The following is a 16,552-nucleotide window of genomic DNA, read 5'->3' on the forward strand; positions in this document are numbered from 1 at the left end:
CGATCAAAAGTTCATTACTGTGGCCGCAGTGCATGGAAACTCACGTATGCAAACATGCGGCGTTTGCAGGAATGAAACAGTTCTGTTTCATTCAACGATACCTACTCAAAGTGGGGAGAGCACCGAGATGCACGAGTCCAGGGGAAGTGTTGCAGTGGTTACTCAATGACAGTTGAGTCTATGGGGCCTCGTTGTAGTTATCAGATCATGGGAATAGATTTGACCGGGGGTCCAGTATCACCGTTACATTGCGGAGCCGAGATGTCGAAACCGCTGGAGTGTAAGCGAGTCGTCTGAACTTATAAGGTAATAATTGCGAGCTTGAGTCCGCTTGGTGATCATTGCGAAAGAGGATGCATTATATTGCCAAAGAGCCAAAGAGCCAAAGAAAGAAGCAGTTGTGTTGTTTTGAACACTTGCAAACCTTCCGGAGCATTTCCTTTCCTGTTCTCCCTCGAGTTCACCCATGCCAAGCCATACCCCAGTCGTTGAAGAAAATTCCTGGGGACCACGGCTGCACGGCTCGTGTTCCCGAACCATTAATCTATTTACCCAGATATTAAGTCCCCAAGCATGTAGCCACAACTGAACTTTCCTATTTTATCGACCGGGACTTCACTCCTCTCGTCAGACTCGCTTCCCGCACTTCTCCCGCAGTGTGAAAGCACATCCTTTCCCGAAGGAATCTTGGCTGAAACGCTGTGCAGGCATCACCCAAGCTGCAGGAACGGAAACCTGGATTCTCACTGGATGATCATATTACATCACGGAGGATTCACCGGTGACCGGCTGCAAATCCCGGACCAGATACAGTTCTGTGCGGGCACTTTATCGTGTTCACTAGGTTTGGATTTGCTTCGCTTGTGTGACTGTGCTGGGAACCCCTGGCTTTCGCCTCGGGGAACATCTGCAGCTGTGCCTCAGTGGCTGTTACTAACTACTGCAAGCCTCTTCTGTACCTTCGGAGTATTCACTGTTTGAAATGAGGCCGTCACAGTAAAATCCCACGTCGACCCGTGGCTGGCTTAGCGTAACGAAGAGAAGCAGTGACACTGTCACAGGATGTGAAATGGAAACACTCTGCAGGATAGAGTTACGTAGTAGAGTGCCAGATGTGCAGTGAAGAAGACTGATGCTGTGACTTGTCTCAAGTGTTAATCCTGGTTACGAGGTGCATACAAATATCTACAGCTATTCCTTCACCACTTGATTGTTGTTTGTTCTCTTAATTGATGCATTTGAGCTTTATTCGCCGTTCTATTTACGTATGTCGGAGCCTCCGAAACCTCCCAGTGATGGGAGTCCCTTCTTCCCCATATCCGAACGAGCTGCGAATCTTGCCGTCGCGCATCTGGGCATAACATCGCCGCTTCTTGCTATTGCGTTAGCTATGTTTGTAGCGAGGATATGGCTGAGAGTACGACCGGTTTGGAGGGTAAGTTGGGAAGATTACAGCATGACTATTGGAGTCGTAAGTTGAGCCATCACACTCATGAGGCTTATGACTGATGGTATTGTTGACAGTGTGCTGCGGTCGTCGATTTCGGATTCCTTATACCGCAGATGTATACATCGCCGCGACTCATCACCGAATCTCAAGTTACTTGGTCACGAAAATACGCATTCCTTGCGATTCCCATCTGGGGTATTGCCATGATGTTCATCAAAGTCAGCATCGCGATGATGATGCATCGAATCCAGCCAACTGTATTATGGTGGCGAGTCTTTTGCTTCTTCATAATGGGCATCTTGATAGCCTACGGTATCGCAAACACATTCTTCATCCTTCTTCAGTGCCGACCTCTCGAAGCATCATGGGATACATCAGTGTTGGAAACGGTGCAAGGAGCAAGCTGTCTCCCCCAAACTGGCATTCACATCATGTCGAATATCGGGTCCGGTATCAATATTGCAACAGACATTATGCTATCTTTGGCACCGACGCTCTTCCTCTGGAAGCTCAAGAGACCACTGAAAGAGAAGATCCTTGTTGGCGCACTCATGGGTCTGGGTATGTTTGCAAGCGTCGCTTCTATCGTGAAGGCAACCCTTGTCAAAGAATTCGGGATGGCAAAGGATGCATGGGCACTCACAAACTCCATCGCCACCTGGACAGCCCTCGAGCAAATCCTCATCATGATCGCATCCTCCGCGCCATTTCTCAAGCCCCTTGTTCAAAGCGCCTTGCACAGGATGGGCTGGACGCTATCAGGAACATCAGCCGGTCGCTCAGGCTACGGGAACCGGTATCACGACGTTGGAAAGAGCGCAAGACAGTCACGAATAGTGAATAAGTCAGCAGTAAACTCGAGAAGGGACATCTACGGTGGAGATGAGGATCCTTTTGCTGCAGGAGACAGCAACGATGCCATTCCTTTGGAGGGCAAGGTCTATGAATTGGGTAAGCCAAGAGACGAACGAGATATTACAACAATGCGGACGACGCAGGGATCTTTGACGACGGGATCGTGGACGGAGAGGGGAAGTGAGGAGAGAGAGCTTACGCCAAGCCATGCAGTGTAATTTGACTAATAACCCTTTCAATTTACCCAGAACCAACGTGCATATATGTACCTCCAGGCACTTTTGACCTGTAGATGATCATTGACCGTTACAGTATAGTGGAGTTGGCAAAGAAAAAAAGAAGAAAGAATCGGATCATCAGGGAACAACTCAAGCGAAGCCAGGATTATAGTGCAGATTATGTAGATTATCCATCGCGGGTCGTGGAAATCCGCCGGCCTTGGGACCAAGTTTATCTCGCTGGTAAGGGATGATCCCTGATATTCCGAGGCCCCGGATCCATCGCTTAGCAGGGAATTACACGGAGCCTTTTGCCGGGCGTTCTACCAACATGCATGTAGCAGCATCTGCAATGCCACGCTGCAGGTTCCTTTCGGTAACGAGGTCCCGTTTCGTAAACCCTGTAGACTGAGGCAAAAAAGTCAAAATATACAAATGAGCGTTCCTGTTCCTTTCTCTTGTCGATCACTCGTCTCAAACACTTCTGGGTGACCACTTGCATCTTCTGATACTGTCCCTGCATCTTGCCTTGCTGTGTTTACACCATGGTTGCTATTACGTCTCTGTGGACTGCTGTCCTCCTTGCAGGCGTGGCTGTTTCTGAAGCAAAGAGCTGCAAGAAACCTTTTGTCAGAAGGGAATGGTACGTAACTCATTGTGTATGGTTTATCACTTTCTGATTGGTGGTAGGCGCTCTCTTAGTATCAAGGAGAGAGATCAGTACATCAAAGCTCAGAAGTGCCTGATGAAGAAACCTCCCCAGTCTTCTACCGCCGATATTCCCGGTGCTCGAAGCCGATGGGATGACTTCTTGGGCACGCACATCATCAACGCCGATGACGTGCACTTCACAGTATGTCCTCACATCGTTCGATCACTGTTTCACTCCCTAACCCATACAGGGTGTATTCTACCCCTACCACCGTCTGCTCATGTACTCCTACGAACAAGAGCTTCAGACCTGTGGCTGGAAAGGTGGCGTTCCCTACTGGGACTGGACTCTCGACGCCGCAGGCCCCGACAACGACACCTCCGTCTTTGTCAACTCGCCTATTTTTGACAACAAGCACGGTTTCGGTGGCAACGGAGCCTGGATCCCCGGAAACTTCTCCAACCCCGAGCCTGGCCTGCCCGTGAATCCTCCCTGGGATGTTCCTGATCGCTCTGGTGGTGACTGCATCAAGAGCGGTCCGTTTGCAGGACTCAAGTCCAACTTGGGACCTGGAAATGGTACGGCGTATAACCCCAACTGTATTCGACGAGACTTTGCGCCGTTGAGCTTTAGGGATATGAGTGGACCTGCTGCGGTTGAGGATGGGATGCAGCAGGGTGATTTTGGACACTTTGATCGTCTCACGCAGAGCACTACTCACTCTGGTGGACATTGGGGTGTTGGTGGGTTGTATGGTACCATGACTGATAAGTGGCAGAGTCGTAAGTTCCCTCTCACTCTAGTCATCTGCCATGCCTGATGTACTGACTCTGATAGCTGCTGATCCTCTCTTCTGGGTTCATCACGCCAACGTTGATCGCTTCTGGTGGTCATGGCAAATTCGCGATCTCAAGAAGCGTGAGAAAGACATCTCTGGACCTCTTGTCAACTTTGACTACAACAATGAGGCTGCTGGCAATGTCACTCTCAATCATGGCATCTTTATTGGCGAGACTGTCAAGCTCAAGGCCAAGGTCAAGGATGTCATGCATATCAAGAAGGGCATCCTTTGCTACGAGTATGAGGACACTTATTAGATGCTTGCACCATTTATGAGACTTGTGATGACTTAGACATTCTAGACACTAGCTGTCCGGCAATTTAATATCCATTCGCACTAGCTGCCTGTTCAATTTGTGACCACCTTCGTACTCCCGTGTTCAGGATAGCTCCGATTTATTTCGGAGCTTACAGCGCATGTCATGATCAACGTTATGCAATCCCCTCTTTTGGTGAACCTTTTCGGGCACCTTAGGTAATTATTGCCGCTGACGTGCGTGCTGCACAGTTTGGAATCACCAGTAAATGCGCCTTATTTGATCACGTAAGTGCTTGATTCCAAACGCTGATTGCAGCCGAGATTCTGCCGCGAGAAGGGCGCTGTGATCTATGATTCAGTATAAATGTTTTGGAGGAGTCGTGTCATTATTTGCTTCATCAACAACAATACAGCAGCAATTGATTGACACTGGATTAAAACCCACCTTTACTAGAATATTTCAGCAACAATGTCCTCAGACTCAGTCGTTTACCACTACCTCGCCATTGGCAAGCTTGGTCGCGGAGAAGTTGTCAAGTGAGTATATGTCGCAAATATCAACCCCGATTTAGGCGGCTAGAGATCGCTGGACTTACCATTTTATAGGCTGTTCTTGAAGGATGCTGGCATTGACTTCGAGGAGAAGCGTTATAAATACCCTGATACCTGGCCAGAGACCAGCGAGAAGCTGAGACAACAAGGCATTACCCGCACTGGAAGCCTTCCTTCTCTTGAGTACAAGGGTCTCATTCTCACCCAGGTTTATAAACCCATTCTTCAACTCTGAAAAAATACTGACATCCTTGAAAGCATATCCCAATTCTTCGCTTCCTCTCTCGCGACCTCGGCAAGTATGACGGTCAGACCAATGAGGATAAGTATTTGGTAGATGCCGTCTCCGACATCTACGTCGATTGGAGAGTATGAGCATCAATTCCACCATTAATCGTGCAAGTTCTAATCGAATTACAGTCCCAATGGGTTGCCAACCTCAAAGGAGCAACCGACGAGTACAAAAACGAATTCCTCCCCAAGTACTACGATCTCATTGCCAAGTACTACTCTGACCGCGAGGGTCCTTACCTTCTGGGTAATGAAGTCAGCTACACCGACTTTGCGATCTACCAGTCCATTGACAATGACACACGAACCAAGACCATCCCTGTAGGTTGCCTCCTCCTAGAAAAGTTCGTCATAGTTGACTAGGACTGACCGTCTACTAGTCTAAAATTCCTGATGTCCTTCTCAAGTTCAAGGAAGTTTTTGAAGCTAGACCCAACATTGCTGAGTACATCAAGTCGGAGTAAGATAAAGGATGCTTAAGAGCAAGAAGAATCAGGACTTCTATTCTAAGTGATATAAATACTTAACCAACTCTAGCCTGCGTTTGGGGGCTCTGAGCTGAGTTTATTTTAGCATCCTCTTCTCAAGTGTCAGTTTTCTTATTCATGGCCCCTCTGAGGCAATGCGTCGTTTTGGGGACAATTAAACCAAGTTTACTGATAGAAATACAACTCAAATTGTGTCAAAGTTCTTGTCCATGACTTGTGACGATGGTAGCAACATGGCCCCAGCCCATTTCAGCCCTGGAATGAGCCTTTTGGAGCTACCGCTTTATCTACTACACTAACGCTGACTGCGCCACTCAAACCAATCTCATCTGCCTGCTGACCTCCGGCCCTATAGTAAGTATTTCATGCAACAAATCCCCGCATTGTGGACGTGCCAAAATTGAAGACGCCTTCTCTCGTATTGATCAACAAGTACAAGACGAAATGAGCGACGAATCCCCCAAGCTTTGCTCAGCCTGCGCTGCCATCAATTTTGACAAGCTCTTCTTTCCAGACCCTGCCCCAATCAATCCCGCCTACAGACCGCCTCCAGATCCTTGTCTGGGTACACTACAGGAAATCTTGGATCGTTCAGAAGAATGCGACGTCTGCAACTTCATCGTCGATGCTCACCGACAACGATACATACGAGCGCCCTACGGCTTCTCGGAGAATCATCCGGATTTCGGAAGCAAACTGCTGGGCCAGGAACCGATAATCCATGATGAGGTCAAGACATACGGACTTCGACTCACAGTTAACGACGAGCCGATCAAATGTTATCTTGAATCCCGAGACTTCTCCTCAGATAAATTATGGTACACGGAGGGCGGCCTTGATCATGGAACTGGGGCCGTGAAGCGCGTTCTGCTCAGGCTAGAACCACGTCCCTGGTTAGCTATACTCGCCACTTCGATTACTTTACAAGCTATTTGGCCGTCAAAAGAGAGCCGAACTGAAAACAACAACCTTCCACTCGATGGTACAGGTCGAATGATCGGGCCTCTACTGGATCTCTCACTCCCCCAGCGCTGGATCAAGCAATGCGAAGGCCAGCATGCACAGAAGTGTCAAAAGCCGAAGTGGCTAAGCGATAGCGATGCCGAATGGCCTGAGAGATGCCGAGTGATCGACGTCAAGGAAAAGAGAATAGTTGATCTACTTCCAACCATGCGCTACGTTGCTCTAAGCTATGTTTGGGGATCTAGCGAGGAGGCGAGACAATCGCGCTTCGAGAGACGATTGACTCGAGAGAACCTGTCGCGACTTCGGCAACCCAACAGTCTTGGGGAGACATCTATGCCTCAAACTATCAAAGACGCTATGTATGTTACAGAACAGGTCGGCGAGAGGTATCTCTGGGTTGATGCCTTTTGTATCGTACAAGATGACCCTGCAGATCTTGGTCATCAGACAGCACGAATGGATCTGATATACTCCAGGGCGCTCTTCACGATATTAGCTGCCTGTGGTAAAGACTCAACTTCTGGACTTGCAGGACTCCCTAGTAACCCACGAGACATCTATCAACGGCAAGTCAAAGTCTCATCGAGCGGGCTACACGTCACGCCCCTCGTTACTCTAACCGAAGAGGATACGCTACAGTACTCGTCGTGGAATACGAGAGGCTGGACGTTCCAAGAGCGTCTTTTGTCTAGACGCTCGCTCATCTTCACCAACAAGCAAGTTTACTGGTGTTGTGATGCCACGACATGGGAGGAAGAGTCACTTCTCGACATCCCTGGGTCAACAGTCTTTGCTAGATCTCATTCATTCGGATGCTACGACGAATGGGATGATAATCAAGCCAAATTCTCTACGGAAAGTTTCGACCAGTATATTACACAATTCTCGACGCGAAGGTTCACTTACTCTTCTGATGTCCTCCCCGCCTTTCTTGGCATCATTCGTCGCTTTGAGCATTTGAACAATGAGAAGATACACTGGGGTCTGAATGCTAGCACATTTGATCAAGCCTTGGTATGGAAATATGGACAGGATCGACGAGATGAGATGTATACTTACGCTTCCGGTGGATCGACGCGCAGCGTGCCGTATCCTAGTTGGTCCTGGCTTGGGTGGACAGGGTTCATTGGCAGTTATAGTCTCAGCGTCGGGGAATATTATGTCGGAGAGGTGAGGTCACTTCTGGCGTTTTACTCGTTGATGAGTGATGGCAGTGTATCTTTGATCAAGGGCACTTCACTGAGGAGAGTGAATGATTACGGAAAGGAAGACGATGCCGCATCTTCAACTGCTGAGAAATCTAGCCACGATTGGATCGAGGATACAAAAGTGACCGGTCCGATCAAGACAACTGATATCTCAGTAACCTCGCAACTGGAATTACTTGAGCTCGAAACATGTCCCCGAGATCTTACGCCTTATGACACGGGACGGATAGTATTCCGGACAAGCCACGCCAATGTTTCCATCCAGGTCACCAACCGAGACGGCATATACATGGAAACATCCGGCGGGCACATCAAGCTTGACTTGAAGCTATCATCGCCATTCATGCAGGAATCTTACAATCTTTTTGAAGAGGTCTTGAAAAAGGAGAGCGATCCGGCCAAGAGCAAGGTGGTGAACTTCTTGGGAAGACGCATCGTTTCAACAACTCATACCATTAGCTTCATTGTCATTTCGAGACTGTATGGTTTTAGTGAAGCTGATGATGAGGAGATGAAGCTGAACATCATGGCTGTTAAAGAGAAGGTACCTGGGTCGGGGGTCTGGAATCGGATTGGTCTTGGGCTTATGAAAGAGGAGGACTGGGTGAAGTTGGACATTGATTGGAGAATGGTGATTCTTGAATAGCTTATTGTCTAGATGTAGCAGAATGCATGAGGTTTCGTGACCGACCGGACCCACGGAGGCCCGGGTCCGAAGTCCCGGTGAGCATCGCCACAAAGTGTCCGAAACGGGCAACGTCAGTTCGACTCATCACGCCAACAACCCATATAGGACCTAATATATAAACTCACTTACCACGCTTCACCATTTTCTGGCATGTATGCCCTTTATATCAAATATCCTAAGCCCGGTCGAACCAATACTCAATCCTAGAGGACGACTTCCAAGACCAGATAATTGACCATGGCGGACATAAATGTTGTTCACAGCGATCAACAGCATTCACTTAGAGTTGCGCAGACTCCTTCATTCTGCAGACTATGTAACATGGAGTTACGAGGACTAGAAACATGGAAATCCCATGTCAAAAGTGACGGACAGTGAGTATCGATCCCTCTACCAAAAACACAAGCAAGAACTGACCGTCGCTTGAAGTGTCCAAAAACTACAAGATAAAGTTCATGGCATTACAGTGTCACCAACAACAACTTCTTCTTCAAAATTACCCCCGCCTACAAGAAAGATAAGAGACGACTTTGAGGACGATGACCCGGAATCAGAAAGTGACGTTGAAGAAGATGATTCTGAAGAAGACCAGGAACTTGTCGCGACGGAGTTCGTGCCTGGTCACTGCCTCTTCTGCACCAAAGACTCCTCAACTTTAGACGGGAGCATGAAACATATGTCTTCAGTACACGGCTTCAATGTTCCTTTCCAAGAATTTCTAGCAGTCGATCTCGAAACGCTAGTCTCCTATCTTCACTTCGTCGTCAATACATACCGAGAATGCATCTGCTGCGGCACGCGTCGGAGTACAGTTGAAGGCATACAGCATCACATGCTAGCTAAAGGCCACCGTCGCTTAGATATTTCACCAGAAACAGAAGAATTCTACGAGATACCGCAATACGAAGATGCTTTAGGAGATAAAAAGCAGGATGTTGGTGATCCGGTGAGACTACCTTCGGGGAGAGTTATATCACATCGCAAACACGAGGAACCTCGCGTTCCTCGTAAAAATACGTCAGATCAGAAACGTCTCGACTCCCCGACGCCTGTGGAGACAGGTATGGAGATTGTGCATCGACGAACGGTCAATGGAAATCGAGAGGTTGTGCAGGCTAATGAAGCCATCCTTGCCGCGCAGCTGTCACGGCTCAAGGTTACTAGTGATAGAGCAGCACACACGCAAGAGAAGCGGTGGAGAGGAAGGTTGGAACGAGCGAATAATTTCTTTGCGCTGAAGAGATTTAGGTTGGATGCTGCGGATAGTCGAATGGGCCGTCAATTTTGAGGCGAATGTCATCGATTGTTGTATTGGAGCGTGAAATTGTAAGCCACACCACTACACTCCCACTTCGCCCTCTGCATTGCCACGGCGCAGACATGCAGGTGCCTTTGCATATTAACCCCCAATAATCTTCGCCGATAACATCCAATAATGCTTAAGTAACTCGGCCTCGGTCTCCCATCTACGTCACATTACAGCGCCTGGTGGTAAGGCATTTCGTGAGGCCGATTTACCCCGAATGCAACGACAGGGTAAGATTAGACACCTAAACATTCACAAGTGCCTCCACATCCTTTGGCCCTCAACACTTTTATTTTATTCCACTTTAGCTGCTGAACCTGTGAGAATTATCACCATGTCGCAATCACAGGTAGCGGATCCAGCTGCTGGTCCTAGAAAGGACCTCAGCAGGAAACCCAGACCGACTGCCTACTCACCCGACATGGACAAGCCCAGAGTATACAGTCTTGCAAGAATGCGAGAAATTGATGATTGGAAGAATGAGCTATTTTTCACCTATCGGAGCTTTTCCTACAATGGAGTCGGTATGTATCACTTTATGGTGGCACCACGATTGCCTTCGGTCGTAATTGCTAACTAAAGCAGAAGTTGAGATGAAAACTTTCTTCGTGAAGGAATATGACGAAATGGAAAATTTTCTCAACGCAATTGATGACGGGAACATTCACATTCTGTTTGCGCTTATCCCTGATCGATCGTTGGGGATCAACCCCAAAGACCTTCTTTCTAACTGTCTCGCAGCAAAGCCACCGCGCATACTGTCCATCTGTTCTACACCAGCGACTTTCGTGAGATATGTCAAAGTCTTGGTTTCGCTCCCTGGATCTCAACAGAGTCAGACTGTAACGTCCTCAGAGGACTGGGACGTCGGGTCTATGATTCGCATTACGGTAGAACACCTTCCGGCCACGGACGCACCATGAGAGAGGCTGACTTGATGAGATATCTGGTTCAACGTCCCAATAGTAAATCTACGCATGGGCGATGACTATGACCCCGTCATCGAGTACAACCAAGAGCTCCCTACGCTCACATTTGAGACAGAACTGGGATCTAGTCATATGTTTGCAGATTCAGCCTTTTTCTACCTCAGCCTCAACACTGAAAGCAAACAGGCGCGTATTGTATACTCAAGCACCATACCAGCTGACGAGAGAATGATTGCAATATCAGAGAGTTCAAGGAATTTGGGCCTTCGAGATGATCCTTTCTCTTTTCTCACTTGTGCGCTGAGTTCTATCCTGCAGGATCAGGGGGCGAACGCACATCCTTTCTCCACAGCTATCAGCGAAATGGTATGTCATCACTTTACTGCCATACAGATATCTGACATAATTATCTAGGAGCACTACAGCAACTCTCTCAAATACGAGATTGTAGATGGCGAAGAGACCAAAGCCAAGGAGACAGCGATTCAACTCAAGATCTGTCTCCCATATATGGAGAAAATCCTGGAGTTCGTCGAATGCATGATTCACATCATTGAGGATACCATCAGTGAGCACAGAGAATGCAGAAATTTACTACCAATACCTCAACACCACTACCTTCATGTAAAGAAGAATCTCCAGACTCTACGCTCACAAGCGATGTCTTTTAAGAGTTATCAAGAGACCCGTATAAGAAGAGTGAACACCTGCTTATCAACGGTACGATTCTCCAGACATTCCCTTGCTTCTTGACATGCGTCTCGCTAACAAGGCATTATTAACAAAGCTTTCATCCGTGCTGAGCCTCAGAACAAAGTGCGCCATCAAGGTTAGCACCGAGGCAACCACGAGGCTGACTAAAGCGAACCGGGAAGATAGCATTAGAAGGAATGAGATTGGAGTTGCTATGAAGCTTGATAGTGAGGACATGAAAACCATTGCCAAGCTCACCATGTTTTATCTCCCCTTGACATTTGTGGCGGTAAGACCATTTCGTCTGGAATAGAGACCTGAGTAAAGAGATGCTAACAACAACAAAACAGACTATTTTCAGTATGGGAATCTTCAATTTCGACTTTGATGACGGCAAAAACGGGCGTCTTGTCATGTCTAGCCAATGGTGGATGTACATCGTCTTCGCCATCCCTCTCACTCTGGGGACGTTTTACTGGTTCAGGGCAGTCACAAGATCGCACAAACAGGCGAGCCAGAAAGCAGAACGCGAGGCCAAGCAGCCTGAATGAGGCTCCCTGCCTCTTGCTTATATGCCAGCGGTTACTTTGAAGCACTTTGAGGAATAAGTTAATACATGGGTTATTTTTACGTACGCCAAACCTTCAGTGCACCAGTCAATGCAAGCCATTCATTCGAGCCTGTGGGTAACTGAGTGGCTCCTCTTCACTTTAACGCCTAGCGTGGTATCAGGGAGCAAGAAAAAGATCTGGCATTGCACTGAGGTGACAAAAACAGATATTCTCAAATTTCACTCAAGTTATCCGATGTGTATCTAGGTATTTTTGTCTCCCAGGCTAAACGGCAGTCGGTTTTCTTACCCCTTCCCTGGTGCTATCGATCGTGAATTGAGGTTCCACCCATCAGGTCCCCGCCAGTGAAGAAAAAAAAAAAAGTTTCAAGAAAATTTTGACACGATTGAACGAGCAATTGAGTGAAGCACTGTAGAAGTAATGAATTGAAGATATTCCCAAATGGCACTGATCAAATGTGTGACGGTGACGACATTGATTGCCTTAGGCACCTCATTCCTCAAAACGGCACAGCCTGTGTAGCTATTGCCCAATGTAGAGAGCTCTGAGCTGCCTATGACGACACTAAAGCCACCACCACCAAAATATTCCTGCGACCCCTCTATTTACCTTCTCCCAACAACAACCACTTCACTCAATCAATCCATCAAAAACTCGATCAATCAATCAATCCAACATCAACCTCACACTCGCCGTAATCATGTCCCGCATCCCAACTTCCACCTCGGTCCTCGAGTCCGCCGTCATCGAAGCCCCCTTCAGCGACGTCTGGCACCTGATCAAGCTTCAAGACTTCTCCAAGTTCTACTCTGCCCTGTCCTCCAGCGAGTGGGTGAAGGGTGCGTCCCCCGACACCGACATCGTCAAGTGGACCTTCAAGGACGGCACCGTCCTCGAGGTCAAGCAGGAGGAGCACTCGTCCATCGACCACTACATCACCTACAGCGTCATCTCGTCGCAGCCCGCCTTGAGCTACACCTCTGTCGTCAGCACTGTTCGCGCCTACCCCATCACCTCTGGAAAGCACGAGGGCGCTACTTTTGTCACCTGGAGCGGAAACTTCTCGAGCGACGCTGATGCCGGTGTCATCGAGGATGCCAAGTTCAAGCGCCGTGAGGCTCTGGCCGACCTCGCCAAGGCTGTTGCTAAGAAGTAAATGATGGGAATGTGGAAAGCAAAGATTAAAAAGAAACAAAGGGTATCATAACAGTGTCTATGGATGGGCGGAGCAGGGTTATCACATGTCGATGTAACTAATAGCCCGTCGTCGTCAATCACATCAATTGTCCGCTGTGCATTACATGGAATTGCAAACCGAGACCCAAACTTGACCCAAAACTCAAGTCTAAGCAAGCTTATGATAACACTATCCCAAGTCTTTATGGAGATGTTCATTATTTATGCCAGTCTTGCAAATGCCTTGACTCAACTAGTGTCAAATTGTGTTGAGCCGTAAGCTGGTCGAACTGTGTCACATCAAATACAAGATACAACAGTGCACCACTAGGGCTGAACGAAAGGTTCCGACAACCAACTGTGGAAATCTGCACCACACAGCCAAAATTCATCGCAAAACATGTGTTCCGATTGACGTTTCACAAAATCTCACCAGGACTGGACCCTGAACATCGCACACAAAAGATTTGCACTGGATTTTCAGGGTCTGGGGAACAGACCCATTCTTGGCGGAGAGCTTCAGGGTAGGACTGATCGGGTACCTGAGATTTTCAACACCATCAGATCATCTTCAATTCTAGAACAATTCGAAACAGCGAATCCGCTCTAGCTACGGAATCAACGGGATTAACCTGCATGTATCGATCCAGAGTACCCAGATAAATGGCTCATTTTTAATTCAGCGACGTTGCGCAGTCACGGTGACACTCCACAAAGACCTTTTGCACATGGGATCTCAAACACGAGATAAGGATCTCACACCTCGCAGTGCAACCGGCTTCGTCGGATGCAATATCGTCCATACAAGCGATGCAGGGTCCTTTGAATAAGTGAGTCTCTTCCATAGCGTGATTGGACAAGAGAAAACAGAGAGGAATGAATGAAGTGCCCCTTGAATGAAAATTTGAAGCTTGAAAGTTAATTGAACTCTAAATTCCAACGTCCGAGACCCCGATTCTCGACACTTTTGTATTCACCGATGCCGATCGACAGTTTGTGAAACCTACGCGTATTTGGCGTATTTGTCTTGCTCGTATCTTATCTACGCATATCAATTCGTCCGCGCGTTCGTTCAGCCCGTCTCTCGTCAGCCAGAATTAAATGGTGCCACACAAGTCGGTCAGATTTTAATCACTCCAACGGCGTTTCATTGAGTCTCCGTCCTCCGTCGTGGGATTCGGCACGGTAATCTCGTCGGGTCCGATCCTTCAGTAGGTCCCACATTCAATTCCGTCAAGCGCATAAAGGGGATGGTCAAAACTCCACCATAATTTCACATTCTCCGCACCGCTAGACGAGGCGAGCATGGGTCAAGCCTTGTTTCGACGTGAGCACGTGAGCATATCGTCTTGTGGGATATCGTGAAGTGGGGGTTCAAGAGGAAGCGTGCGTGTACGTATTGATTGACATTATTCTAGATTAACATTAAGTACTTTGTTCATTGCGATGGGTTGCTATGGGATATCGTTATGTGATGATTGAGTAAAGCATGCTGAGTGTCATTTATTTTCCTCCCCGGTTACCGGTCGTAGGGAAGGGCTTCTCCAGCTTGACGCACCAGAGGAACAGATCCTCCAAGGGCAAAAGACCAAGCAACATGCGGTTCGATAGCCAAGCAACCAGAACAACTCCCGTAGCAGCAAGGGCATCCAGCCAGTAGTGATTCGCCGTAGCAACAATGATGGTCAACACAAACGCCGGGTACAAGATACTCAGCGCCACGAAAAACACCTGCCACGCCTTGCTCATGCGCTTCTCACGGGGGGCGAGGCGTCGGCGGAAGAGGCCAGAGTGGTACAGGAGGACAGTGCCGATACAAAACGAGTATCCAAAGTGAAGAGAGGGGAAGGCGGCGAGCTGGTTGAAGAACTTGTTGGTGGCGTAGATTGACTCGGCGTCTTCGCGGCGGACGGTGTCGAAGAAACCGTATTCCTCGGGGAGGAGACGTGGCGGCATGCATGGGTATGTTGTGAAGACGACGAAGCTGAAGAGGTTTGTGAGCGTCATCATGCGACGAGCCTCAGCAAACTGGGCGTGCGTCGGTGCGGCGTAGTAATACCATGCAAGGAAGCTGAAGCTTGTTAGCCATGTTTTTTCATGAGAGGGGTAGTAGCAGCGACAACGAACCTGACAGTGACGGGGATGTGAATAAGGGAGTAAGCGCGGTTCAAGATGGTCAGCATCGTCTGGTGATCGTTCCTAAAGAAGCTCTGGACATCGATCTCGCGCAGAGGAAACAACCAGCTGAACGGGCCCTCATGCTCAAACCACAAGACCGCCTTTCCATGGTTCTCCGCAGTCTGCCAGACGCCATCCGTGGCGGCGATAAGCTCACTCGCCGACTTGACGCCGACGTAGAACAGCAGATTGACCGCCCAGTAGAACATCTCGACGAGAAACGGGAACTTTTGTATGAAGCGCGAGTGATAGTACTTCGCATACCGACTCGAGTTGGGCGTGTGGACAACAGTGCCGCAGCATGTTCGTTTCTTGGGCGGGTGTGTATCCGTAGGCGATGCTGCGTCAGCGAGGTTGAGACGCTCCGTCTCGTCGTGGACGTCCTCCTCGTCCCATGGCTCCAGCTTCGACTGGCCGAGGAGACCTTGGTCGGCGCTCTTTGACGAAGGGATAATGGAGAAGTTTCGGAGGCGGTTGAAGTAACATGAAGCGATCATGACACCGACGATAAACTGCACGTGCCGCCAAAAAAGACAACAAACATTAGACTTCTGCCCGCCGCGAGAGTTTATCATGAGAAGGAGGTACGTACGATTGGCTCCACGACGGCGTGGTAGGCAAACTGCGGCTCACCCAAATCTTGTTCATTCTCTTGAGTTTGAGCCATGATGTCCTCTACTGCGGCATGTGCCGACCTGCCAGCAAAGATAAAAAACGAAAGGAAGACGAGGAACAAAAATAAGAGTATCAAGAAAAAAGAAGCTTAAAGGTTGTCACAGCAAATAGGTTGGGTCGGGTGAGTCGACAGAGGGAAAAAAATAAGTTTACGTTAAAAGATAAATAAAGAACGAACTTCGGAAGACGCGGAGAATAATGGACAGGGGAGAAGATGGTCAAAACAAGGGAAGCAAGGATTTGGGATCAGGATTTCTTCTGATCACAGCTACCGACCGCTAAAACGCAAGCACTGGGCTACGGAATTGAGAAAAGACAGGGCGTTAGTTGGGCGTTAGGGGGCTGCCTCCCAGATTCACAGCCAAGACACGTAATAACACAGCGCTCCAACCCGCCAAGCTTATCCATCCCCCCCCTGAAGCGCCAGCACTAATTGGCAATTGGTCACTTGGGCCATTCAGCTTTGGTGACGTAGATGATCCATTTCCGCAGAGGCTAAAATTTAGTGGAAGGGGGGCTGCAGGTGACAGAAACTGCAGAGCATGAGGCCACTATA

The 16,552-nt window shown here is 48.5% G+C and overlaps 8 protein-coding genes across 8 annotated transcripts; 7 read left to right on the forward strand and 1 right to left on the reverse strand.

Annotated features, from left to right (window-relative positions):
• Positions 1–1,267: 1,267 nt before the first annotated feature.
• FPRO_15082 (uncharacterized protein) lies at positions 1,268–2,523 on the forward strand (the record flags this gene model as incomplete). The annotated part of the gene is made up of 2 exons (XM_031220637.1): positions 1,268–1,471; positions 1,525–2,523. The coding sequence occupies 2 exons, from the start codon at positions 1,268–1,270 to the stop codon at positions 2,521–2,523; spliced, it is 1,203 nt and encodes a 400-aa protein (XP_031086276.1).
• Positions 2,524–3,068: 545 nt separating this feature from the next.
• Positions 3,069–4,272, forward strand: FPRO_15081 (uncharacterized protein; the record flags this gene model as incomplete). The annotated part of the gene is made up of 4 exons (XM_031220638.1): positions 3,069–3,166; positions 3,214–3,376; positions 3,426–3,957; positions 4,013–4,272. 4 exons carry the CDS (start codon positions 3,069–3,071, stop codon positions 4,270–4,272), a joined length of 1,053 nt encoding a protein of 350 aa, XP_031086277.1.
• A 471-nt stretch (positions 4,273–4,743) lies between these two features.
• FPRO_15080 (uncharacterized protein) lies at positions 4,744–5,581 on the forward strand (the record flags this gene model as incomplete). The annotated part of the gene is made up of 5 exons (XM_031220639.1): positions 4,744–4,811; positions 4,881–5,034; positions 5,085–5,195; positions 5,247–5,438; positions 5,498–5,581. 5 exons carry the CDS (start codon positions 4,744–4,746, stop codon positions 5,579–5,581), a joined length of 609 nt encoding a protein of 202 aa, XP_031086278.1.
• A 468-nt stretch (positions 5,582–6,049) lies between these two features.
• FPRO_15079 (uncharacterized protein) lies at positions 6,050–8,425 on the forward strand (the record flags this gene model as incomplete). Its single annotated transcript, XM_031220640.1, has 1 exon — positions 6,050–8,425. One exon carries the CDS (start codon positions 6,050–6,052, stop codon positions 8,423–8,425), a length of 2,376 nt encoding a protein of 791 aa, XP_031086279.1.
• Positions 8,426–8,704: 279 nt separating this feature from the next.
• Positions 8,705–9,755, forward strand: FPRO_15078 (uncharacterized protein; the record flags this gene model as incomplete). The annotated part of the gene is made up of 2 exons (XM_031220641.1): positions 8,705–8,841; positions 8,897–9,755. 2 exons carry the CDS (start codon positions 8,705–8,707, stop codon positions 9,753–9,755), a joined length of 996 nt encoding a protein of 331 aa, XP_031086280.1.
• Positions 9,756–10,107: 352 nt separating this feature from the next.
• FPRO_15077 (uncharacterized protein) lies at positions 10,108–11,946 on the forward strand (the record flags this gene model as incomplete). Its single annotated transcript, XM_031220642.1, has 7 exons — positions 10,108–10,297; positions 10,359–10,470; positions 10,515–10,663; positions 10,716–11,068; positions 11,117–11,422; positions 11,490–11,684; positions 11,746–11,946. The coding sequence occupies 7 exons, from the start codon at positions 10,108–10,110 to the stop codon at positions 11,944–11,946; spliced, it is 1,506 nt and encodes a 501-aa protein (XP_031086281.1).
• A 721-nt stretch (positions 11,947–12,667) lies between these two features.
• On the forward strand, positions 12,668–13,123 carry FPRO_15076 (uncharacterized protein; the record flags this gene model as incomplete). The annotated part of the gene is made up of 1 exon (XM_031220643.1): positions 12,668–13,123. The coding sequence occupies one exon, from the start codon at positions 12,668–12,670 to the stop codon at positions 13,121–13,123; it is 456 nt and encodes a 151-aa protein (XP_031086282.1).
• Positions 13,124–14,646: 1,523 nt separating this feature from the next.
• On the reverse strand, positions 14,647–15,988 carry FPRO_15075 (uncharacterized protein; the record flags this gene model as incomplete). Its single annotated transcript, XM_031220644.1, has 3 exons — positions 14,647–15,214; positions 15,271–15,833; positions 15,914–15,988. 3 exons carry the CDS (start codon positions 15,986–15,988, stop codon positions 14,647–14,649), a joined length of 1,206 nt encoding a protein of 401 aa, XP_031086283.1.
• Positions 15,989–16,552: the final 564 nt, after the last annotated feature.

The sequence above is a fragment of the Fusarium proliferatum genome (genome assembly GCF_900067095.1).
Source record: "Fusarium proliferatum ET1 genome assembly, contig: FPRO_scaffold009, whole genome shotgun sequence".
Classification (NCBI taxonomy): domain Eukaryota; kingdom Fungi; phylum Ascomycota; class Sordariomycetes; order Hypocreales; family Nectriaceae; genus Fusarium; species Fusarium proliferatum.